The 27,335-nt window shown below is 33.0% G+C and overlaps 1 protein-coding gene across 2 annotated transcripts in view; it reads right to left on the bottom strand.

Moving 5' to 3' along the window:
• SPTLC1 (serine palmitoyltransferase long chain base subunit 1) overlaps positions 1-27,335 on the bottom strand; it is a 71,860-nt gene that overhangs the window by 16,146 nt on the left and 28,379 nt on the right. The window contains exons 6-10 of one of the 2 annotated variants that reach the window (XR_012484552.1): positions 26,782-26,914; positions 18,551-18,680; positions 17,103-17,192; positions 16,450-16,557; positions 7,475-7,702 (exon numbers count right to left, since the gene is read on the bottom strand). Coding sequence is in view for 1 of the 2 variants with exons in the window: in XM_074280662.1 (XP_074136763.1) it covers positions 7,607-7,702; positions 16,450-16,557; positions 17,103-17,192; positions 18,551-18,680; positions 26,782-26,914 (557 nt within the window). In the remaining variant the exon portion in view is untranslated. The remainder of the gene's footprint in view (positions 1-7,474; positions 7,703-16,449; positions 16,558-17,102; positions 17,193-18,550; positions 18,681-26,781; positions 26,915-27,335) is intronic. The other variant, XM_074280662.1, reaches the window with a different exon arrangement.

Raw genomic sequence — 27,335 nt, 5'->3', positions numbered from 1 at the left:
TTCAAAATACTGTTTGAACTCTTCCATGGACTGAGACCATTTCACATTTTTCTTGGAGGCTTTGGATGTACTAACTTTGACTTTGCACCTTTTGAGTGTGTTTTGATATTCCTTGTCAGCACAGTAACTTTCTATGGTCAAAATATCTTTCTGTTGTTTGTTCATTTCCCCAGCCTATTACTTGACTTTTAACTCTTTGTTAAAGTAGTGCTTTGCCTCTAGGGAGGAGGGTCTCTGTTGAATGGGGGTTTTGCGCAGCTGTTTTCAGAGATTCTTTTAGGGACTTCTAAGTTTTCAGCTTTTCCAAGGTGGTGTGATTCACAAAGAGGTATGCTTACTACTCTCCCTTTCTGTGTTTTGATCTATGGGTGATTACAAACATTCTTTTCTGTCCTTGAACTGTAAGGAGGGTCCCCACCCCATTGTGGCCACAAGCTCGGTGTGCTAGTGCTCCTCCTAACTCTGGGACTGCCACCCAGGACCATGACTTAGACCCAAATATGGGCTAAGCAAAGGACTCCTGCCTGTAATCTCCTTTTGATCAATTGTATGACACCTTTGGCTGAGAATTTCAAAATCTGCTTTCCAAGATCTGTTCCTGTGCTTACACAACTTGCACTGAACTGAGCTCCACTCTCCTGCTGTGACAGATCTTTCCCACTAATTTTCTAGTTGTCACTCCATCTTTTTGTGGGTTCTAGTGCTTTAAAATTTGTTTAGATTCATTATATTTAAAGGTATTTGAAGGAGTGCTTGGGTGAGTCCCTGCCTTTATTCAGCTTATGAATAACTTATCCATTATATCAAAGTTGGTAGACTGAAAACATGGGATTCATACCCAGTTCCCTTCTAATTTTAAATCCAAAAATCTTTCTATGATATACCACACCATCAACTACCTTTACTCTCCTTAAGTCTTTTCCATATTAAACATCAGCTTAAGTTTTCCCTCCCTACATACTATTCTAGTTATTCCCCTATCAATGTCCTTTCTAAAATGTAGAACTCAAAACTCCACAGAATTGCTTCAGAGTAAAATAAGACTAATGAGAAACAGAGTTGCTGAAATTTAGGGCTAAAATGTAAAAGACTTCTGATGCTTAGTGATGAAAAAGAATGGAAAGTGTCTGTTAGGAGGTGCTGAATAGGTTGTAGATTAACATCAGTTTAATGTACTCTGTCAAAGGATCATCTACATTGAACTAAAGTTTTTTGAAATTTGTGAATATCTGAGACTCAAAACTTTACAACAACCTGACCTTTTTAGGTAAAAACAATGGGAATATGTAGAAGAGGGGTATGTGTGTATGTTTTTAACATTCTTCATTTCTCTCTCTCTTTTTTAACTTTTAAAAAGATTTTCCCATCTGTATTTATTAATTCCTATGGTAACACTAATATATATTATAATTATAATATACCTATATTTAATCTTAAATCTTTTTATTCAATTAAACATTTAATACTAAATTCAACTGAAGAGTTATTACAAACCAAATATGCTAGGTATTAGGAATAAAAAGTCAAAAACAATTCCTGAAGTTTTCAAGTCTTTTAAAGCCTAATTTTAAATATTTCTTTTACTTACCAAATCTTTGTTCATATGTAGTATCTGTTCAAGATATGGAGTTTCTACCTAGTATCTATATAACATATATTGATGGTTGTGTTCTACCTAACTTATGTTACAATCACAATGATAGGTTTTTATTATTTTATTGTATGAAAAAATTCTTTTGAGTGTTTATAGATTTCATCCAAGAGGTTCTGTAATGTTAGAGGGTATGAATTTCTTTTACAAGAGTGATGAACATTACATCTACCTGCTGTATGCCCTGCCTCATATTAATGATTTTGAAGGCATTATATTTCTTGAGGAATTCTGTATAATTTTCAGTCTTGCAAAGAGCTGCCTTTCTGGAAGAGAGTCTTAAAAATAGCATTTTCCTCCACTGAATTAAAAAAAGTACTTTTAAAAATAAGTAACAAACAATAAGCTTGGTAGTATTTTTTCTCTGTAACTTTCAAGCAATTAGATGATGATGATTTAGTTTTCTGGGTAATAACACTTGAAAAAACTAATTGTTCCTTACCAATATGCTCCCAATATATGTGTGATTGCCATAAGAATTTTATTTGGCTCTCTCAGCTTCTACAGGGAGGTAGGGTGAAAGAAGTTATAATAAAAGCTGAAGAGTTATTGCAGATGTATGAAAATTACAGTGAAGTAGAGAAGACATTTGAGGCAAGAATTCCAATTAGGAGGCTATGGCAATAGTCTAGAACAAGAGAAGATAAGGTGATAAACACTGGCTATAAAAATTGTTTCCCGGCTTTCTGCTTCCCTTCTAATCTTGGCTTGTTTATGTAAAAGTTTTTTTTAATTTAATGTAATTAAAATTAACCATTTTGCATTTCATAATATCCTCTAGTTATTATTTGAACATAAATTTCTCCCTTCTGATAAACTGATCTGATAAACTATCCCTTGCTTTAATAATCTGCTTATAGTATCACCTTTTATCCCTAAATCATGTACTCATTTTGACCTTAATTTGGTATGGCGTGTGAAACGTAGGTTTATTGCAAGTTAATGAATACTAAAATTTTGTCAAACAGTGAATTCTTATTCCAGAAATTGGGAGTTTTGGGGTTTATTAAAAATTAATTTACATTAATATCATCAATGATTACTGTATCTTGTATACCTAACCTATTCCACTGATCTACCACTGAATTTCTTAGCCAGTACCAGATGGTTTTGATGATTGCTTGGTAATGCTGGGCCATCGTCTTTTGCATTTTTTTTCATCAATTCTCTTCATATTTTTGACTTTTTTTTTTATCCAGATGAGTTTTGTTATTATTTTCTTCTGGCTCTATATCTAAGAAGTTTCTTGACAGTTTGATTGCTATGACTCTGACTAAGCAGATTAATTCAGTCAGGTAGAATTATCATTTTTAGCTTGACTTACCCATGAGCACTTGATATTCTTTCAATTGTTTAGAACTGATTTTATTTGCATGAAAAGTGATTTGTAATTGTGTTCATATATTTTCGGGTTTATCTTGACAGGTAAATACCCAAATATTTTATTTTATCTAGAGTTATTTTAAATGAAATTTCTTTCTATGTCTTGCTGTTGGGCTTTGTTAGTTATAGAAATGCTGATGATTTAGGTTCATTTTATATCCTATATAGGTTTATTTTATATCCTATAACTTTGCTAAAGTTGTTCATTGTTTTGAGTAGTTAAGAATATTATATCATCTGCAAAGAGTGATAGTTTTATTTCCTCATTGCCTACTCTAATTCTTTCTCTTTTTTATTTTATTGCCAGAGCCAACATTTCTACAACAATATTGAATAATAGTGGTGATAATGGGCAACCTTGTTTCACTCTTGATCTTATTGAAATGCTTGTTGATGGCTTTAGATAGATACTACTTGTTACTTTAAGGAAAACTTTATTCCTATGTTTTCCAGTGTTTTTAACAGGACTGGACTTTTAAAAAATGCATTTTCTGCATTTGTTGAGATAGTCATTTCATTTCTGTTAGTTTTGTTATTGACATGGTCAACAATTTTCTTTGTATTGAACCAGCCCTGAATTTTTGGTATAAATCCCACTTGATTATAATCATGTTGTCCTGCTGATAAGCTGTAAACTCTTTGATAATATTTCACTTAAGATTTTTGCAGATTGGTCTATAAATTTCTTTCTCAGTTTTGGCTCTTCTTGGTTTATGATACTATATTGTGTCATAAGAAGAATTTGGCAAGACTTTGTTGACCTGGTTTTGCAAATAGTTTAATAAAATATTGGAATTAATTGTTCTTTAAATGTTTGGCAAAATTCACTTTTTTTTTTTCCTTTTTTGACTTTATTTTTAATGCACATTGCTTTATGAATCATGTTGGGAGAGAAAAATCAGAACAAAAGGGAAAAACTATGGGAGAGAAAAAACAAACAAACAGAAAAAAGAAGTAAACATAGCATAGATTGATTTACATTCATTCTCCAAAGTTCTTTTTCTGAATGCAGATGCCATTTTCTATCCAATGTCTATTGGGATTACCTTGGAGGTAGACTTCACTTCTAAATCCATCTTGCCCTAGAGATTTTTTTCTTAGGGAGTTCACTGATGGCTTGTTCAATTTCTTTTTCTAAAATGGGGTTTATTTCCTCTTTTGTTAATCTGGGGGATTTATATTTCTGTAAACATTCATTTCAATTAGATTGTCAGAGTTGTTGGCATACAACTGGAGAAAATAACTCTTAATTATTGTTTTAATTTCTTCTTCACTGCTGTTAAGTTCACCCTTTTCTTTTTTTAACACAGGCAATTCTTTCCTTTTTCTAATCAAATTAAATCAAAAGTTTATCTATTTTGTTTTTTTTTTTCATAAAACCAACTTTAATATTTATTTATTAATTATTCAATTGGTCGTTAGTCTATCTTTACCTAGCCTTTTATTGAATGCAATTTTTACTGCATCATGGCCTGAAAAAGATGCATTTACTATTTCTGCCTTTTTGCATTTGTGACCTTTTAACAAGATGTATTTCCTCTTTTAATTAGATCTATTTTTGCTTTTGCTTTGTCTGAGATCAACATTGCTACCCCTGATTTTTTTTGTTTCAGCTGAAGTATAATATATTCTATTTGGCCTTTCACCCTTACTCTGTTTTAAATGTTTTTCTTATAAACAACATTTTGTAGGATTCTGATTTTTAATCCATTCTGCTACCCACTTCCATTTACATTCCATTAACATTGTTATGATTACCAGCCGTTTATTTCCCTCCATCTTATTTTCTCTCATGTATATACATTATTTTTTGTCTTTTCACCTCCTCATTAGTGTTTTCTTTCTGACCAACCCTTCCCTCAACCTGGCCTCCCTTCTTTTGCCTTTCTTCCCTTCTCTATCTCTCTCTCCTACTATTTTTGTCCCCTTGTATAAAGTCCCTCTCTTTTCTTTCTCCCTTCTCCTATTTCACTATAGGGTAAGGTAAATTTCTATATCCAATTGAGTATTTTTTTTTTCCTCTTTGAGTAAAAAAGAATGATATTAAGCTTTTTATGAGATATATTTATATGTGTGATGTGATAAAATTTACATTTTGCCTCCTCTTTTCTCCCAGTACAATCCTTTTTTCACCTCTTAAAGTCTTTTTCTTTAATATCATCATATCAATCAACTCATACCCACACCCTCTTGTCTATATATACCCTATTTAACCCTAATAAAAGATACAGTTCGCAAGAGTTACATGTATCATCTTTCCATATCAGAATGTAAACAATTAAATCTTGAAATGACAGTTTTTTTTTTCCTTTTCCTGTTGACCTTTCTATGTTTCTCTTGAGTCCTGTATTTATAGATCAAATATTCTATTTAATTCTAGTCTTTGCACTGAATCCATCTGACAATGAATCACTGACAATCCATCATCTCCTTCCTCAAAGACAATACTCAGTCTTGCTGGGTAGTTGATTCTTGGTTGTAATTCAAAGTCCTTTGCATTATAGCATTACAGGACCTCTGATCCTTTAATTATCGAAGCTACCAAATCCTGAGTAATCCTTTCCGTGGCTCCTTGATACAATTTTTTTTTTGGGGGGGGGGAGCAGGCTGCAATATTTTTCCCTTGAGATTATAATTCTAGAGTTTTGCAACAATATTTCTTGGAGTTTTCCTTGTGGGACTTCTTTCTGGAGGTGATCGGTGGATTCTTTCATCAACCATTTTGCCCTCTGTTTCTAGTATATCTCTTGAAGAATGTTTTTTCATCATGGTCTTCAAATAGTATACTAATTTTTAAAATATCTCTCCATCTACTTTTCAGGTCAGTTGTTTTTCTAATGGGGTATTTTATATTCTCTTCCATTTTTTCATATTTTTTAGTTTGACTGATTTTTGATGTCTCATAAAGTCATTAGCTTCCATTTGCCCCTAGTTTTTAATGTATGGTTTTCTTCAGTTAGTTTTTGTATCTCCTTTTCCATTTGATTAATTCTATTTTTAAAGGTGTTATTTTCTTTAGTGGAATTTTTTTTTTCTTTTTTGCATCTGGCCAATGTAAAGGACTGAAACTCTGAATGGGTACACTGGAATCAGACAACCGAGCACTTAAGGCTTATTACCTATTGGACAATATTCTATTAGCATATGCTTGGAAAATGGCCCTTCTCACTATTCTGTGCTGGCTCCAACTTTTGGTGTATACAGATAATTGTAGGAGGGATAGAGTAAGACAAGCCAGAGTCACTTGGGAGGACAATGAGGAGAAGGGAGGTTGGTGGCCAGCCTCGTGGAGTTTCATCCATTTCCTTTACTTCTCCCCCTAAAGACCAAGGACTTTTGCCGATCCTGACTCTGGTTGATCCTGAGATCAACAAGGAGATAACTCAGACTTCACAGGCCATTTTTTTTTTTTTTTTTTTAAGGGATTGTGTTCCTTTTTCAAGCTGTTGACTCACTCCTGTATACTTCTTTCTTTTCTATAATTATTCTACGTCTTTTGTTTTTTAAAATCTTTTATGAATTCTTCCAAGAAGAGTCTTTGGCTTGAGCTCAATTCACATTACTCTTTGAGGTTTTGCATGTAGCCATTTTGTCCGTCTCTGAATTGATGCTTTGGTCTTCCCTGAGACCAAAGTTTTATTTGTTTTTTTTACAGTAGTTTTCTACAGTTAAAGTTCTTCTCTGTTTCTTGCTCACTTTCTTTCTTTTTTCCCTATTTTGTGACTTTTATAGTTGAGTTCTGCTTCTGGGGCACAGGAGGAGTTGTTTCAAGTTTCTTGTGCAGCTTTGAGCCTTGGCTTTGAACTCAGGGGCCTCTTTTATTGGTGTCTTGCTCATAGTACTAGGGGTAGCCTTGTCTAGTACTGCCTGTTGTTGCCTGATTTCCTGAGCTGGAAATTTGTCTTCTGTGCTGGAACAGGAGGCTAACCCTCTTGTCTGCTCTGCTACTGTTTTACTGAGCCAGGACCAAGGTGTCTGAATTGTTGATCTACTATGATTAAGACCTTCCACAGACTTTTCCCAACTATCTGAGATGGGCTGCATACCCTTTTCACCCTAGTGAGATTGACTTTTCTTGAAGTCCTTCCAACCTACCTTAAGCTGGGAAATTGTTTTATTCTGTCTCTTCTTAGGCTCTGTCATTCCAGACTGTTCAGAGGCTTGGTTTTTGAGGGAAATTGGGGGAATTAAAAAAGATTCCTGTCTTCAATCTACCATCTTGGCTCCTCCTTGTAGATCTCCTGTCACTTACTTTTAAGGTTTAGTTTTCTCATTTAGAAGATGAGGAAAGCAAATGATTTTTTAAGATCCTTTTTCAAGCTCCAAATCTAGAATCCTTTACTGATTCTATAAAATTCCTTCTTTCTTTTGTTCCTATTGCTTTGATCCTATTCCAGGTATTCTAGAACTCATTCCTTAATCCAAATAACTAGGAAAAACAACAACAACAACAACAACAAAAAAACACTGTGCAGTAAATTCTATAAAAAACTTAAACTTGCAGGTTAAAAAAAATGTCAATTATTTTATATTTTCTGGGAAAAATTATTCAGAATATAAGAACAAGCATACCTGGTGGTCAATTACAAAAGATCTGCCACAGCAAAATCCTCCAATAGAAGCTAGGGAATTCTCCATGTTAGCACTGATAAGATCAATGTCATCAATCTATAATGAGTCAGATAACATTTCTTTACTAGAGAAAAACAAACCTCAAAAAATATCATAGATAATTTGTTCAATATTATTAGGACAGTTGTTATATAAATTTTAATATTAATCCTTTGCATGTTTAGACAATATCATTCTAATAAAAACAAAATCTTTTATAAAATAAAATCAATAAAATTTTAGGAAAATAACTGTTCTATATTACTAGAACAGATATAAATAAAAAACCAGAGAATTTCATCAATTGTATTAAACTGGACAGATAGGGAATAATATTAAATATTGTTATTTCATAGAATAATTTTAGTAAAATAAATTTTAAATTAGATTTAAAGTGTTTGCCAGAAAATTCAAAACAATTATTATCAAACACACTGTAACTGAGATTACCGAGATCCACAATAATTCATATTTATATCATGGATAGTACAAGTATTCAATAAAACAGAAAAACAAAACAAAATTGATATTAAGTACATGCTACAGAGCAAGTGTTTATCCATTCATAATTTCTCTCTCTCTCTTTCCTGTCTTCCCCCCCCCGCCCTTTTCTTTCTTTCTAAAAAGACAAGGAATTGAAAGTTAGGGCTTTTAAAATTATTTGCCATAGTTGTTAGGATTACAAGGTGAGAAATCAGGTTGTCTGGGCAATTCTCTAGCTCAGAATTCACACCTTTAGTTCCGGCCTTTAGGGGGAGTTTACACCTTTGGACTTCTGAGGAGGAGTTTACATGTTTAAAGAAGTTTGCACCTTTAAGAGAAGCAAGTTCATTGGTTGAAGTATTTCCCCAGGCCCCACTGAGTTCTCACATGCCCATTCTCTGGGAGGATAAAAGAGGCAACATTGAGCCTGGAGAACAGTCTAGTCTGGGATTGAGTTTAGAAGGCACAGAGGAAAAGATTTTACAGAAAAGAGATCTCCTCCCAGAGAAAGATTATAACTTAGAGACAACAGGACCTTCACATTTTTGTGCTCAATGTGGGGCAAGGACTTTTGCTTATCCTAACAAGGACTTATTCTGAGCCCTTCAAAATAGCTAGGCTCTTTACACATAGTCACATAAATAACCGAAGTTAGGAAGCAAATTCAGTTCTCTAACTTTAAGGTGAGTTCTTTTTCTGCTGTGCTGCTTTTCAATGAAAAGATCTTAGCAATCAAATGATAACAATTCAAAAGACATATATTAGTTAAAAGGGACAATTGAGAAATAACTGTATGCAAAAGATATATATGTTGGTGGGCAAATTCATGAATCAAAAATAAATAGGAAAGTGGGAATAAAAGAAGAAATATATTATGATTTCTAGAAACTGGCAGTTTGTAAGGATTTGGTGATTCTAGATCACAAAACTAGCAGGGAGGAATGACACAGTAGGGATAGTAATCTTCATCGACCCAAGAACCTTGTAAAATATCTATTTTCATTTTTTAATGCAGGATAGCTAATAAATTCTATTGTTTACATGATAATGTCACATTTGAGAAGTGAAGGAACCCACAAAGCAAAATTGTAGTGTCCTGTTATCTCTCAATTGTAATCCTTCTCTGGGAGGAGGTTTCTTTTCTTTAAATCCTTTTCTCTGGGAGCAAGTCTCTTGGGAGGCTTCTGGAGCCTCCAGCCAGAGCAAAGGTAGGATCTCGAATCCTCTTCTTCCTGAATCCTGGCTCTGAATCTCCTCGAGCTTCCCTGAAGTTCTCTCGGGAAGTCTTGTCCTTCCCCAATCCAGAGTGTTTCTTTTCAGACTGCCTTCCAAACTCAATGTCCCGGGAGGCAGCCTTGGTAGCTCCTTATATCCTCCCAGAGAATGGGCTTGTGGGAACTCCTTACTGACCAATGAGCAAGCTCCTTTTCCGAAGTCTAAAGGTGTAAACTCCTTTCAGAAGTTTAAAAGTGTAAAGGTTTGAACTAAAGGTGTGAACTCTGACTAGAGAAATGCCAAGTACTGACTTACCACTTAGTAAGAACCTTACACAAAATGTTATTTTGTAACAAAGGCTGATCATTAAAAAGAAACAAACTTTTGAAATAGAAATATCTGGAACTTTGGAAAGAAGTTACATGTAATCTTACAATTCATAATAGTAAAAAAATCCCTACACATTATAATGTATAATCTGAATTCTGGCAAAGATTTCAAAAAGTAGAGAAAAAGAATAGAAGGAATTTAGAAAACCAAATCCAACATCATTTTATTTAAGGAACTACTGTATACTTGGTATTGAGGACAGAATATACAAAAATAAAATAGTTTCTGGGCTCAAAAGGAGTTCATATCACACTAGGAAAAGAGGAAGCCTAAATGAAAACAGTATGTACATTATGCAGATACAAATTACTAGGTGTGAGGATTGGATAAAAGAGGAAAAAAAAATCACTACTAATAGAGAGTGGGGAAAACTCTTTTGAAACAGCATTGGCTGAATCTTATAGGGAGCAGGGAGTTGGAAGTCGAAGCAAGGAGGGAGGGGAATGGGAGATAACATGTAAAGGCAAAAAGAGAATATATATATATATATATAGGGGAAAGCAGTTAGGCAAATTTCTATATGAAGTGGAGCAATAGCAGCCTGGGAAGATTGGAGTCACATCATAAATGGCTGCTCCTATAAAACACTACAACTAAGTTTTAAAAATAAACCTGGAAGAATAATGATAAAGAAAATCAAGGAAAAGCAGTTACAAACTTCATTTAATTCAGAGCTATCTAAGCCTGTGGATATATTGGGTACAAACACTGGGGACACATAGGCTGAGGCTTGGACAACCACAGAGGAAAGGCCATAAGAACACTCAGGAGTCCTGCTTGAAAACCACAGCAGCAAAGAGGGAAAGCACAGTGCATAGGGAGCCTAAACAGGAGTACTACAAGAAATAGGCTGGTAAATTACTTAGAAATTACTTAGATAGTACTATGTAAGAGACAGTATCAGCACAACTCTCAGATAGCATAACTAACAGGAAGGGTTTATAGAAGGCCTACTAATAGTGTATCTGACATCATCTACTTGAGACCTGCCAAGGTCAAATACAGGGGAGGACATCCCCATTTGAGGATTGTGCAATGACTGGGAGATACAATGGATTGAAGCCAAAATCTCTGCCAAGTCATCAGTAAATAGACTGACCAAGAAGCCAAGAATCACCAGGGCACAGTCTTAACCATTACAAATAAAAAAAACAGAGGTAGCAGCACTCAGACAGGCTCAAGCAGGAACTAACCATATCAACTAAAACATAAAGAAGCAAAAATAAATGCAAAAGGGAGTAACTCCACAAATTAGAGGCATAGCCTCAGAAAAAAAGGATGATCTGGTGACAAAGACTAGTTGAGTAGATAGAAAAAAATAAAAAAGGATTAAAAAGAAAATTCAAATGAAATAGAAAAAAATTTACAAGGACAATAAATGAAATAAGGAATACCTAATACAAGTAGCTCTTATAATAAGTAAAATGGGAAACATGAAATTCAGTTAAAAAAATAAAAGAACTGGAAACATCAGAACAAAGTTAAGACATTGGATTAAAAAAATATATATATCTGATTGCTAAGTTAATAGAACCAAGAGAATACTGTACAGAGCAACAAAAAAATTATGTGACGATAAATTCTGATGGACATAGATCTTTTCAACAATGAGGTGATTGAGGACAATTTCAAAAGACTTGTAGAGAGAGCCATCCCAGAAAGAGGACTGTGGAGACTGAATGTGGATCACACATAGTATTTTCATCTTTTTTTGCCATTTGCTTGCTTTTTGTTTTCACTCTTTTTTTTCCTTTTTGATCTGACTTTTCTTGTGCAACATGATATTGTGCAAATATATATAGAAGAATTGCACATGTTTAACATTTATTGAATTACTTGCTGTCTGGAGAGGAGATAGGGAAAGCGAGGGAGAAAAAAATATGGAACACAAGGTTTTTACAAGGTAAATATTTCAAATTCTCTTTGCATATATTTTGAAAATAAAAGGTTATTATTAAAAAATTAAACATTTAAATCCAAATAAAAAAAATTATGGATATCAAAAGCAAGCAAGTGAAGGAGAAAGAACTAAAAATTAATGATTCCCTGAAGATCATTAAAAATTCTAGAAACTATATTTTAAAAAATCAGTAAGATGAAACTGCCTAGATCTATCAAAATTAGAAAATAAGAAGGAAAAAACTTTGAATATGCTGGTTAGCTAAAGGAGTAAAATGCCCAGGAGTTTCACAAACAACACAGCTTCCAGACCGAAGAAAAAATACTGCAAGAATTCAAAAAATTCAAGTAATGCAAGGATCAAAGAAGACTATCCTACAACTATTATAAAAGAGAGACTGACTCAGAATATATTGTTAAAAAGCAAAAGATGGGGCAGCTAGATGGCATAGTGGATAGAATACCAGCCCTGAAGTCAGGAGGACCTGAGTTCAAATCTTGCCTCAGACAATTAATACTTTCTAGTTGTGTGACCCTAGGCAAGTCCCCAATTGCCTTACCAAAAATAAATAAATAAAAAAAATAAAAAACAAAAGATAAAAGTCAAAAATTAGTGATAACACCTCGTAAAACTGAGTATAATTCTATAGAGGATAAAAAAAAGGGCCTTTAACAGAATTGCTTATGAAAAGGAGAAGCACAGATCTAAGTAGAATCAATGTTTTTTTCTTTAAAGGAAAAAAAAAGTTTTTTTCAATTGACCAGCACTTGGCCTGGTACTCCATTCACTGTATCCCCTAATCTGCCACAAGTCTTTTTCCAATTCATCTTCCATTTGGCTATCAAAGAAATCTTCTTAAAATGCAAATCTGTCCATGTTACCACTGTTCATTAAATTCCAATTCTTTCCTATATTACAACAGTTTATGAGACTTACAGATTTTGCTGAATCTCTATTTCCACCTACTCAGAAATTTTTTGTGTAAGTTCATTCCTATTTTGCTAAGTCTGTCTGCTATTGCTCGCTTCTATTGATTTTTTTAAGGTTTTCTAATATATTCTTTGTATAGGTCATTTTCTTCTTCATTTTAAAATTTTCTTTTAATGCTTTCTAATTATCACTTGATTTTCCAGTGTGATTTTTTTTTTTTAAATTCTGCAAGATTTAATTTGATCTTTTAGCTTCTAAAATGTTTTTTCTGATTTAATTGCCAATTATAGTTTGATTTATATTATCCCTCAGGATCAAGTATAAAATTCTTTGATTGACTTTTAAAGTTCTTTATAGTCTGGTCCCTTCCTATTTTTTCAATCTTCTTAAACATTTCTCCTTTCTATTTACTGTGACACAGTGACACACTAGCCTCCTTGCTATTCCTTGTACAATATACTTCATATCTCACATCTCCATGGATGTTCATTGGCTGCTCCATATGCCTGGAATGTTCTTGTTTCTTTTTGCAGTCTCCTGGATTCTCTGACTTCTTTTGGGTCTCACCTAACATTCAGTATTCTAAAAGAAGTCTTTTCTAGTCCTCCTTAATTCTAGTGATTACTCTCTGAGATCATCTCAAATCCATCCTATATATGTAATACAATATATGATGTATAACACAATATTAAATTTTTATATAATACAGAGTTTTATATGTTGTCTTCCCAGCTAAAAACGCAAACTCTTTGAAGGCAGGGATTATTTTTTTTTCTTTCTTTGTATCTACGTCCTAAGAGCCTGGCATTAAAGTAAGTTTTTAATAAAAGCAAGGGCATTTAAAAGGAATTTTACTTGACTCCTTTGTTGACCATGCTAACATTTAAGCAAATGAAAACTATGCTCAAGGGTTAGTAGTAATTTTTTTTTCTATTTTCAAAATAGCAATACCAGATTTTCCCTATCATTTCAGTCCATCTGGATATCACTTACATAGGGGTTTTCCTGTATTCTATACATAAAAGTGTGGTACTTGCTCTAGGTATCTACTTTTTGGTGTGAATTGGTATGAAAACAGAAGGGAGCCTAGTTCTTTACTTTTCCTACCACAAGACAACAAATGGAGAAGTATAAAAAAAACTCACACAAGTAAATTAAATATACACACAAATATACTTCTTTTATTAGCAAAGAAAAATATCAACACAATTTTTAAAATACTAAAGAGTATCTGAATTGGTAGCAGGACCAAAGCTGGAAAAAAAACCAAATCTACAAATCAATAAACAATACATTAAAAAAAAAAATTGAACAATAATTGGCAATTGTAAAAAAAAATTTAAAAATTAAAAGGCAAAATAAATTCTTGCAGAATTTTATAAAAATCACACACACATAATTAGGAATTATAAAAACAAAAACAAAAATAAAGATGAAAATGACTGATACAAAGAGCATGTTACAAAAATCTCATAAAAATCAAAAGAAGCAACCAACAGAAGACTTAACAAAATGGAAAATGAACCTACACAGACAACTGAACAGCTGTTGAAAATATGGACTCATCCGAAATATTGGTAAATTCACACTCAATTATAAAACCTATCTTACAATGCATCTGTTACAATACTATTGATATCTTAGGTAATTCTGAAAAATAAAAGAATCAGGATCTTTTAATTTAGAAAATCAATAAATACATTTTCTCAATCGTGAAAACAACCAGAAAAAATACACATAGAACGAATCTCCAAGATGCTTACTAGGAGGAACAAGATGAAAAACTATGATGAGCTACCAGAAGAAAGGCAGGAATAATTTATAAAAGAATATTTAGGATCATAGCAGTTTTCAAAGTAGAAAGTGGAAGAATTATTTTAAAAATTAAGGATGGTTTATGAATTCAGAATTAACTTGTCATAAAAATTAAAAGATAAGAAATATTTGAGAATCAGACTTTGAAAAATGTACTGAGATACTCTTGTAAAGCATGACCAAATGTTCTCCATACAAAAGGACTAATAACTTAATCCAGAAAATATAGTTTTTAATAAAAGGGTATATCCTAAGAGCACTGTTAGATGATTCTTAAAAAGTGGCAGTGGGGAAGATGGAGCTCACAAGGAGAAATGGGAAAAGGGCTGGATAAAGTTCCTGCATTTTAAAAAGGGCAATTCCAAATTAAAGTAACTTAAGATGAACACTAATATTTCAACAGGAATTTGGTTAGAGTATATCTATTTTATTAGAATGAATAAACAAGAATATATTCTCTTTTGATAGGAATGCAAAAGAAAAGAAAAACCGAGCAAATATAACACAAATTTAATTACACTGAATTCCAAAATACAAATAAAATAACATATCAGTGAGTAGAAAATAGTCGTACTGCTTTACCAAAGGCACATTTAGTTTAGAAAGCTCAAAGGACAAGAGACTCAGAACTGGAAGGGAAACAAAAAGTTTGTAGATCACCTAATCAAATACTTCATGTTATAGATCAGGGGTTCTCAATCTACAGCCCACGGGCCAGATGCGACCCACTGGGTTATGGCAAATGGGCTGAGGGGCGGAGACAAAGTATGAGCTTTTGTTTTTACTGTAGTCCGGCCCTCCAACAGTCTGAGGGACAGTGAACTGGCCTCCCATTTAAAAAGTTTGAGGACCACTGTTATAGATGATGAGGAAACTGTACCTTTGGCCCTAGTTCACAGTGAAAGAGTCAGAATTCTATTTTCCAGTTCCAATGTATTTCTACTACATCGAGGCATAGATTTGATATGAATGAATGATCTAAGTTACTTTTTATTACCAAATCACAAAAAGCAATAAAGACATTATGTTGGACTAAAATTAATTTATTAATTGTAAAAAGGGTAGCAACTTGTTCTCAAAAAGTAACACTACCACATAAGGAAGCCATAGGAGAAGACTAAATGCCCATAGAAAACAAAAATAGGTGAGAAGCCTCTCCTGTTCCCAGTTCCAAAAGTGTATGAGCATGCTGATCCACGGTCCCAATCTACTCAAGGCTCAAACTTATATGGAGCTGTTAGAGAGCTGACATGCCATCAATAGAAAACTGTCCAGTCACTGGAATGAGCAAAGCAATGGGAGTAGTCTAGACTACTAAAAACAGGATGTTCTCTAAACTGCCTAATAAAGAATGAGGGACAAGGACCCAGGGAACTATTAGGCAGCAGGTAGAAGGGAGAAAATATTCAGTCTCCAGGTCAAGTAAATCTTAGCATACTTGAAATTCGAAGCCTGGGACTGTATAAGTCAAACCTGTTTCTCCCAGCTTCCATTAACACGGAAAAAAATCTTTCACTGAAATCTTTCATCATGAAAAATAAAAACTTTAGTTCTTAGCTTCATATTTTTTTAAAAAATTAAAAATAACTAGATAGTACAATGAGTAGGTACAATGCTCAAGAAGACCAGTTTTAATCCTACTCAGACATTTATTAGTTGAGTGAAACTGGGAGAGTTACTTAACTTTTATTACCTTCAGTTTCTTCGGAACTATTTAATGAAGTAACATATGTAAAATGTATTGCAAAACATTAAGTGCTATATAAGTGTTGCATGTGTTATAATTAGTGGAGTGTGACCTTGGGCAAGGTGCTTTTCAGTCTGAGCTTCTTTATATGTGAAATGGGATTGAGAAAGCACAAATCACAGCTTATTCTGCTAAGATAAGGCATTGAAATGTCATGTTTAAATTTTGTAGTGAGGAAAAAATGTAGCAACTGATGGTCAAAATATCTTTGTTTTATAGCAATATCATAATGAACAAAATTCTGTTTTTAAAATTTTCTTAAACATTACATAGAGTAAATGTCTCCCTATAAACAGAAAATTTGTCCCCCAATTTACAACTTACATTTATCCCAAAATGTTCAGTGACTCCTCGGCCATGTTCTCCTAGAACTCCAAAAGAAAGGCTTTCCTCCAAAAAAATTCTTGCTTTGTATTTATATTTTAACTTGACCTAAAAATGATATGAATCACAAATTAAAATAATTCATTTTGGCAAGAAAAATATTATTTTAGACACTATAAATGTGCTATGAACTCTATGATATTTAGCATTTTTCATTAGTTTTGAAAACATCATTGACCAATTTCATTGTTTAAAAAAATTGAGGAAATAATTCAATTATATTGCATTAATATAATTGATTTCCATCTGAATAACATGATAATAGTTTTTAAATATTAAACAAAATATTTATTTCCAAGATCTCTATAATTATCTCCAAGAAAGATATATATAGAATCAATCAGTAATTAATAGTTATGAGGATTCCTTTAACTAGCATGTTATACTCACTGCTTTTCATTTGTTTGAAATTAAGCTTCTTAATCCTTATAAACTCTCTCTTATTTAATTTTTATGCACACAGCCACGAAAATCAGAATATGTTTATAAGATTTCCAATGATATGCATAATCTTGGGGAATGTCCTAAAATAAGGATGTATAACACAAACTAATAGTCTACATGTATAACAGAAAACAAATGGAGATGCTTACCAGTTCTGGAAGTGGACAAATAGATCCAGTATTCATATACAATCCTTCTACTACAATAAATCTTCGGGTTACACGTGCCTTACGAGGGTTCTTCAAAACAAAGAAACAAAAAAAGTTATTTAAACATGTCAGATATAAAGAAAAGAGTCTAAGTATTCCCTAGTATTTAAAAATTCAACATAGAAAGAAAAATCTGTTATGCTACCTCTTACAATAATGATTCTTAACAGCCATGTCTGCAGGTTATAAATTCAACTAAGAAATCCCTATTAAAAGTATAGCATATTAAGAAAGCATAACCACTTAGGTAAAACAAATCAAACTGCCCAAATCAGCATACCAACAGATGTTTTTCTAACAAAAAACTAAATAGAAATGAACTTGCCAGATCAGTCTTAGATGCCTTTCTTAAAAGTTTCCTGCAAATTTCAAAGACCAAGCTGAAATATCTCTTTCAAAAGTAATGCAACTTTTATTTATATGATTCAGTTAAAATTTTTAAAAAATAATTAAACAAATGAAAAATATGTGGCAAAACTATGCTTGGCAGGAAAACTAGGTATCATACCATTAGCAGTATACATCAAAATAAAAAAACTAAAAAGTATGAAAAAAAATTTTAATCAAGATATTTCTGGACACTAATTTAATATCTTTAATTTACAACAAACAATAAAAGGGTATACCTTCTAAATGAGTACTGTAAATATTCAAGGTGAAAAACAGATAAAAATTGATGAATTCTCAAAGGTGCATTAATCATCTTATTTTTACTTATTATATATGTCAGTCTCCAATTTAACACATAAACTTTTATATCCAAGCTATGTGGTGATTGGAAGGTATTTTCTCACTTCAAAGGGTTTAAAAAAATTATTAGATACACAAGCCAGATCACAAAAGCTTAATAAAACCATCCTATACAGTGTCCATGGACTTCTAATTGAGTTAGACTGGAAGATTCAGAGACTAAGGGCAGAAGGGATCTTTGAAGGTACAAGTCATGGATGCTTATTAGAAATGCTGTTTTAACAAAATTTAACAAAAAATAAGAATGTCACGCCTATGAAAGCCCCTTTTGAATTCCCATATTTGTAATGTACTTTTCTCTACCAAATCCCAGCTTTTGTAAAACACAGGATAATATATTGTTTTTCTCCTGCACAAAAAAGAAAAAGGAGACAAACAATCCACTATCTTTCCTTGGGTCTGTTTCATTTAAAAACATTTCTGAATAAGCTCTCCAATTAATTTCTGATGCTATCCTAGAATAGCATCAGAAATTAAATTGCTTGGCGAATGTCAATATTTAAAAACCTGTAGTGAGTGAAAATTGTTGCCAATATGTAAATTAAGAAAGACACTTAACTTTTTGACAAATTGCTATCCAACAACTACATTTGCTTCTTGGGAATTGACAATTTTTTTTTTCCTTGAAAGAATCATACCTTTTGATCTTCAATCTCTTGTTCTTTTAGTAGGCACTCCAGGTGAGCCATGTCATTATGCTCAAATAATTTAATGTCACTACGAGATGCTTGTAATCCCTTCTGAATAGCAAAACAGGCAGCTTTATCTCTAAGAATAATAGAGACCATCCTTTAGATTGCCTGGTTCTCAGAAAATAAAAGTAATTTATACATTTCTTTTTGAAATATGCAAAGTCACTTTTAAATGTTAAAACTTAAAACCATACCAAGACTTTTGGGACATCCTGTATATTCATATCTCAGTTTCTAACCACAAACCAAATACAAATCTTTTCATGACTTATTTCCTATGTAAAAACAATATTATATTAATGAAATTCCTAAAGAAACTACTGCAACCTAAGGTGAGCCGGAACTCCCTCATTGTAGGAGCCCTCCCAGCCAATACATGGTATTCTTCCAGCCATGTAAGTGTTCCTGCCCGCCCAGCAGCCACCTTTGGCCCTGGCATCTTTCTAACTGAGCTTTACTTCCAAATTCCTACAATAAACCTTTTATTTATCAATCTAAGTTTTCAGGCCTGTAAATTCATTTTACAGGGGACACTGCGCCTTATGGGATTATCTATGGGCCAAGAAATGGGGTTCCCTCTTTCCTTTCCCTCATTAGTTGGTAGCCCTCACGGGGACCCCGAAAACTAACCTTAACCTTTTCAGGCCTCTCAGAACCAATTTTCATCCTTAGCAGTTTCGAGCAGCTTCCAGGAAGAATATCTGTGTTCCTACCCTTGTCTTACTCTATCTCTAAAACATAGGGCACCCAGACCAGGTTTGGGGTGCGAGGAAAGTCTCCCGTGGAGACTACTTTTCAGGAAAAAAAGTTCTCTTTTTGTCTCACTCTGTCTCTACAGGCCTCTTCTTCTAGAGACAAAAGACCATTTCCAAAGCATTTCTAATCCCTTTATCTGGCCAGAAAAGCCTGCCCTTCACCTCTCCCCCCACCACGTGGCCAACCCTGTCAGGTCCCAGGCCTGCAGTCTCCTTGATCTCTTCTGGGGGAGATATCTGTGTTTGAGCCCTTCTTGCACTCCACTGTAGTGGCCAGGGTGTAGCCACGAGGAGACGGATCGGGGCGGACTTGGAGATGTGTCTCTACCCAACTGCGTGAGCCTTCACCTTCGCCACCTGAGAAGCACTGGGTAAGATAACATCTCTCCCTTCCCCCATGCTCTCTCTTTTCCAACTTCTCCCATGTGGCTTAACCTGCCATTTAAATGCTTCCATCCTGTCCCCTTCTTGGGGTATTACAATATATTGAAGACAAGTTCAATTCTAGCCTCTGACATTTATCAGATACCTATCTGTGTGATTCTGGATAAACAACCTCTATTTGTTTCAGTTCCTTGATTATAAAATGGGGAGACTAGTAATACCTATCTCATAGGGTTGTGGTAAATACTACATAAATACTACCTAACATTACTATTATTATTTTACTCTTGGACCTTACTCATAGTATGTACGCTTCTATTCTAACTGTTCAATAAATAGGAATTCCACCATTTAGCTCTGGGCATTTTCTCTGACTGCCTTCCCATCCTGGAATGTTCTTCTTCCTCTGCTTCAAGTACTTTGCTTCCTATTTCAAGTAGCATTCTACGTTCTATAGGAAGCCTTCTCTAATCCCTCTATAATTGAAATCCCTTCTATTAATATAGCTTGTGCTGTATATACGTATTAAATGTTCTCCCCTCCATTAGATTGTAAGCTTTTTGAATATAGGCCGTTTTTTGCTTTTCTTTGTATTCCCACTATTTAACAGTGCCTGGCACATAATATGTGCTTAATAAATTTAAAAGAATGATAGAGGCAAAAGATTTCTTTTATATGAGAGTATGAGTAGTTTGATTATTTTCTAAAATTTATAATTTTTGCTAAAAAACTAGCCTATCCTTAGAAGAAAAAACTCAAATATTTAATGTACCATGCAAAACAATTATAGCAACAAAATGAACATTTAGATTACAAAGCTAATATTTTTCTTCAACAGTGATTAAATAAAAAAAGATCCCTTATGTATATGCATATCACTTACTCTCTTTATACCACTCTAAATTAATACCATAAGCCTAGTAGGAGGGCCTAACTTGTAGAAATGTTAGTTAAATTAAGCATGTTCTAAAACTGTACTCATTCTTTCCTCCAAAACTCTTCTCCCTTCTAAATTTTCCTACTATTGTTGAAGACATTACAATTCACACAAGACAGACAGATGTCATCCATGACTTAATTTTTCTTGCTTACCTCCCTATATTCAATCTATTTACAAGGACCATGCATTTTCTCTTCATTCTATGTTTCAGATATGCCCCCCTTCTCTGATCATCCTGATATAGGTCTTATCATCCCATGTCTGGACTATTGCAATGAATTTCTGGTCAAGACCCTCACTTCCAATCCCTCAAAACTCTATTCTAGTACATTTTCCTGTCAAAATTATTTTTTTCAAATAGAGGTCTGACCATTTCACTTCCTAACTGTATTTCATCCAATGATCTCAAGAGGTTCCCTATCACTAGTATTGCCAATTACAAAAACCTCTGATGTTCAAAGCCTAGTCTTCTCCCTCCTATATTTAGTCTTTTTTATATCTCATTTCTTCCCTTCATTCCACAAATTTTGTGATCCACTTAAATTGGCTTAAGGAATCCAACAAGGGTTCCTCACACCAAACATTCTAGTTTAAGATTCTATACATTTTTACTATACATACTCAAATGCCTGGAATGCTCTCCAGCTTCATCTTTGCCTCCTGGCTTTCCTAGCTTCCTTTAAGTCTCATTTGAAAGCTCATCTTGTATAAGAAGCTTTTCTTAGAGAAGCCAAGATGGCAGAGAGAAGTCAGGAAGTTACCTGGGCTTTCTCCCCACTTTAACTTGAAAACAAAACTAAATCAAATCCCTAAATGGATTCTGGAGAGAGGGAAAAAAAAAAAGTCAAAGTGAAACAATTTTCCAGCTTAAGATATTTTGGAAGGTCTTCAGGAAAGGCCAGTCTCACTTGGGCAAAGGGAAATGTGATCCAGTACAATGTGAAAAATCTAGCAGGAGGTGACAAAGTAAAGAGCAACAACAGTGGCCCCTTCATCCTAGTTCTGCTAGCCAGCTGTTAGACCTTCAAACCAAGTGCAAAAGGCAAATTGTGAGCTTCTGAATCATGGCACATGTAAGAAAAGGCACAATGGGAAAACTGGCAGTTATTCTAGTCCCAGTGCAGAAAGCCAGTGAGAGGCTTCTGTATCTCAGCAAAAGAAACTCCAAACAGTCTCTTCTGTGGCTGAGAAGCAAAGTTCAACTTTTAAAAATGACCTAAAAAGCAAGAAAAGCCCTGAGACCATGCTATGGAGATAGGAAAGATCAGAACACTAACCCAGAAAAAAAAAATAATGGCAAAATGCTTACACAAACCTAAAGAAGGAATATGAATTGGTCTCAAATTCAAAAAGTTCACTTAGAAGAGCTGAAAAAGGATTTTAAAAAACAAAGGGAGAACTATGAAAAAAAAAAGTCACCAGTTTGGAAAATGAAACAAAAACCGACTGAAGAAAATAACTACTTAAAAACAGATGTGTCAAAATGGGAAAATAATTCATTATTCTTTAATATAACTCTTTTAGAAATAGAACTGGTCAAATGGAAAATTTACCAAAGAAAATAATTCATTAAAAATTAGAATTGGAAAAAGGGAATTGAATAATTCAATGAGACATTAAGAATCAGTTAAACAAAATTTTTAAAAAATGAAGAAATAGAAGAAAATGTAATGTAAAGAGAGGAAAAATAATGGACTTTCAACAAAATAGGGGATTTTCAATCATTTCTGCTGAAAAGTCCAGTGCTGAACAGAAAATCTGAACTTCAAATACAATACTCAATAAAAGTAGAAAAAAGGTAAAAAGAAGGGGAAAAAAAAAGTTATTTAAAGGTTAAACAGTTTACATCCCTATATGAGATGATACTTATAACTCTTGAGTAGTATTTTTAAAAGACAGAGGGTATGGGTATAAGTTGACTTTGATGTGATAATATAAAAAAAAAATTTACTAGGTCTAAAAACAGGAAAGGGGAGGTAAAATGGTATAAGTCACAAGAAGAGGCAGAAAAGACCTACTAAAGAGAGGGAAAGAAGGGAGGGAAAAGAGTTTAAACTTCAATCTCATAAAATTTGGCTCAAAGAGGGAATAACATATACTCTTAATTGGGTATAGAAATTTATCTTATCCTACAAAGAAGTAGAAAGGGAAAGGGGAAAGAAAAGGGAAGAAAAGAGACTGATAGAAGGGAGGGCAGATTGAGGGAGGTGGGGGAGTTAGGTGCAAAACACAGTGAGGAGGGAAAGGGTGAAAGGAGAGAGAAAGCTATACAAGGGAAAAATAGGATGGTGAGAAAGAGAGTTAGTAATAATAACTATGAATGTAAATAGGATGAACTCTTCTATAAAAGAGTAGATAACAGCATAGATTAAAAGCCAGAACACTTCTTTCTTTTTCTCTCTCTCTCTGTATATGTGTGTATATATATGTATACATTTTTTAAGTGATCTCCTTTTTTTCCCTTTTATTTATTTTTCATTATACCTTTTTATTTACAAGATATATGCATGGGTAATTTTTCAGCATTGACAATTGCAAAACCTTTTGTTCCAACTTTTCCCTTCCTTCCCCCCACCCCTTCCCCCAGATGGCAGGTTGACCAATACATGCTAAATATGTTAAAGTATAAATTAAATACAATATATGTATACATGTCCAAATAATTATTTTGCTGTACAAAAAGAATTGGACTTTGAAATATTGTACAATTAGCCTGTGAAGGAAATAAAAAATATAGGCAGACAAAAATAGAGGGATTGGGAATTCTATGTAATGGTTAGTCATCTCCCAGAGTTCTTTCTCTGGATGTAGCTGGTTCAATTCATTACTGCTCTATTGGTGGCCATGTCCATCAGAATTGGTCATCATATAGTTACAATATATTTTTTATAAGAAATACATCTGAAGCAGAGAAAGTTATACACCAATTTCCCTAATGAAGAAAAATCTTAAATAAAAGATTAACAAAGAGATTACAGCAAGTTATCATCAGGATAACATACTATGACCAAGTAGGCTTTATACCAGAAATGCATGGCTGGTTCACTATCAGAAACATTATTAACATAATTGACTATATCAATAATTAAACTAACAGAAAATCATATGATTATCTCAATAGATGCAGAAAAAGCATCTGACAAAATACAACACCTATTCTTATTCAAAACATGAGGAATAAATAGAGTTTTTCTTAAAATGATAACTAGCATCTAGCTATAACTATCAGCAAGCATTATAATTAATGAGGATGAACCAGAAGTATTTCCATTAAGATCAGGGATGAAATAAGGTTGCCCACTATCACCATTACTAATCAATATTGTGTTAGAAATGTTAGCTTTAGCGATAAGAGAAGAAAAAGAAACTGAAGGAATTAGAGTAAGTAATGAAGAAACAAAATTACCACTCTGCAGATGATATGATGGTATACTTAGAGAATCAATTTTTAAAAAGCACTAGAAACAACAACTTTATCAAAGTTGCAAGATATAAAATAAACCCATATAAATCTTCGACATTTCTATATGATACCAACAAAGTCTAGCAAAGAGAAATTTCATTTAAAAATAACTGAATACAATATGAAATATTTGGAAGTCTACCTGCCAAGGAAAAACCAGGAACTATATGAACACAAGTACAAATCACTTTCATACAAATAAAATCAAATCTAAACTAGAAAAATATCAATTACTCATGGATAGACTGAGCTAACATAATAAAAATGCAACTCTATCTAAATTAATTTACATATTCAGTGCTATGTCAATAAAACTGGCAAAAATTATTTTATAAGATTAGAAAAAATAATAAAATTCATCTAGAAGAACAAAAGATCAAGTATTTCAAGGGAATTAATGTGGCCTGGCCACATCATACCTAAAACTATATTATAAAGCAGCAGTAATCAAAACCATTTAGTACTGCCTAAGAAATCAAGTGGTGGATTAATGGAATAGGTTAAGTACACAAGACACAATAGTCAATGACTATAGTAATCTAAAGTTTGATAAACCCCACAACTCCACCTTCTGGGATAAGAATTCACTATTTGACAAACATTTCTGAGAAAACTGGAGAATGAATTGCAGAAATTTGGCAGAGACCAATATTTCATGCCATATATATATATATATTAGTAATGGGTTCAGGATTTAGACATAAAGTGATACCATAAGCAAATCAGGAGAGCAAGGGATTGTTTACTTGTCAGGTGTTTATAGAAGAATTTATGGCCAAAGAAGAACTAGAAAATATTATAAAATGCAAAATGGATACCTTTGAATACATTAAAAAAATTTTGCACAAACAAAACCAATGCAGCCAAAGATTAGAAGGAAAGCAAAAAGTTTGGAAAAAATTTTATAGCCAGTGTTTCTGATAAAGGCCTCATTTGTAAAAAACTCAAATTTATAAGAATACCTACCAGTCATTCCCCAATTGGTAAGTGGTCAAAATTTATGAACAGGTAATTTTCAGAAGAAATTAAAGCTATTACTAGTCACGAAAAAATGCTCTAAATTACTACTGATTAGAGAAATGCAAATTAAAACAACCCTGAGGTACCACCTGACAGCTATCAGATTGGCTAAAATGACAGGAAAAGATAATGGTGAATATTGGAGGGGATGTGGGAAAATTGGAATGCAAATGCATTATTGACGGAATCATGAACTTAGCCAACTGTTCTGGAGAACAATTTGGAACCATGTCCAAAAGTCTAAAAGCTATTCATACCTTCTAATCTAGCAATGCTATTACTAAGTCTATATTCCAAAGACATCATAAAAGAGGGGAAAGGACCCACATATACAAAAATGTTTGAAGCAACCCTTTTTGTAGTGGCAAGGAACTGGAAATTGAGTAGATAACCCATCAGTTGGGGAATAATTGAATAAGTTATAGTATATGAATGTAATGAAATACTATTGTTCTGTAAGAAATGATAAGTAAGTTGATTACAAAAAAGCCTGGAAAGATTTACATGAAGTGATGCTGAGTGACGTAAGCAGAACTAAGAGAACATTGGACACAGTAATGGAGAACACTATACATAGTAATAGCAAGATTATATGACAACCAACTATGAGTTTTTCTCCATTTATGCTAGTGCCTCCGCTGTTGATTATTTTCAATTTATCCTGTATATACATCCTGCTTGTACATAGTTGTTTTCATACTGTCTCCTCCATTAAGCTGCCAGTACTTTGAAAGCAGAAACTGAATTTTACCTTTTTTTGTATACTTAGTACTTAAGTATAGTGCCTAGCAATAGTAGATACTTCATATCTGTTGACAAAGATGCAGTAATTTAGGATATTTAACTAACTGACAAAGAAGTAGTGATTTAGAGATGGACTTAGAAACTGAATTTAAAAAAAAAATGAAAAAATTTGCCAGCAAAAAAATTCGAAAAAAATATTCAGCTTCAGCCAACACAATTAGCAAAGTGTTCATAGAGTAGTAATTAATGATTTTGTGACAAATCAGTATTGTGAGTTGTCTTTTGTTTGCCAGTGTAGGTTTGCTTAGTTCTTATTAACAATTCTAAAAAAAAAAAAAACCCTATACCAAATTTTTGATTTTGCATAATAAAATTATTTAGAATTAAATGTTTTCTTTTCATTTTACCCTTTTCAAGAAAAGTTTCATAATAAACAAATGTAAGCACATCTATAATTTTACTTGTATTACAAAACTGAGGATCACAGGAAAAAATTTAAATGATAAAACTAAAGGTTTAAATCTTATTTGACTTTTATTATATGGATCTTATTAAAAACTTTCTCTCTCTCTCTCTATATATATATATACACATAAACACATACATTATATATATATATACACACACACACATATTGATATATCAAAAAATTAAGATGGTGATAGAAACTGAACATTACTTTTTAAACATATTGCTAATGCACTTTCAAATCAGTTTTTTTTTTCAAAAATAAAATAACACTTGAATGGAATAATAAGTTTCTTTTTTAAATGAAGAAATCATGTGTATCAAAAGAAAGTTGCTTTATAATGATACTTCAAGAAACTTAATTTTGTGCATAGAAATTTTGCATCAGATGAAGACTACTTACACAAATACAATATCCCCCCTTTTTGAATAAGCTGGAATAGCACTGGCAATTGTGGCAAATCCATATGAGTAAATAATAGCTTCCTCAGTCTTCATAAACTTTGCTAGACGTTCTTCCAATTCCAAATGAACATCTATGTTCAAAACACAGACAAAAAATATAAAGTTAAAATGTTTCCCTTTAAAAAAATACTACTCATCTGTTGTTATTAAAAAGACTACTTAAGTATAAAGAGAATTATACCAGTAGATGGTTATACTATTAGCTGAAGAATTCTTTAGCCACGGCAATTTAAAAAACAAAGAAAAATTCATACAAAATGTTCCTTAGTACCTTGAAGTTTACTTAAAGACTCCTCCCCATCATTCATCTGGGGTTTAGAGGGCAGTAATAAGTTGTGCAATGGCATGAATACATATGCATGCATGCATTCGCATATGTACATACATGTGCACACACACATGCAGAGTATCTTGTTGCCTATTTAAGCTATAAATTACAAAATAATAGTGGGGAGGACGGAAAGGAAGGAATAAAGGGAAGAAGAAAAGGAG

The sequence above is a fragment of the Sminthopsis crassicaudata genome, chromosome 1 (genome assembly GCF_048593235.1).
Source record: "Sminthopsis crassicaudata isolate SCR6 chromosome 1, ASM4859323v1, whole genome shotgun sequence".
NCBI lineage: Eukaryota > Metazoa > Chordata > Mammalia > Dasyuromorphia > Dasyuridae > Sminthopsis > Sminthopsis crassicaudata.
The sequence above is the reverse complement of the archived record's forward strand: the minus strand, read 5'-3'. Positions and strand labels throughout refer to the sequence as shown.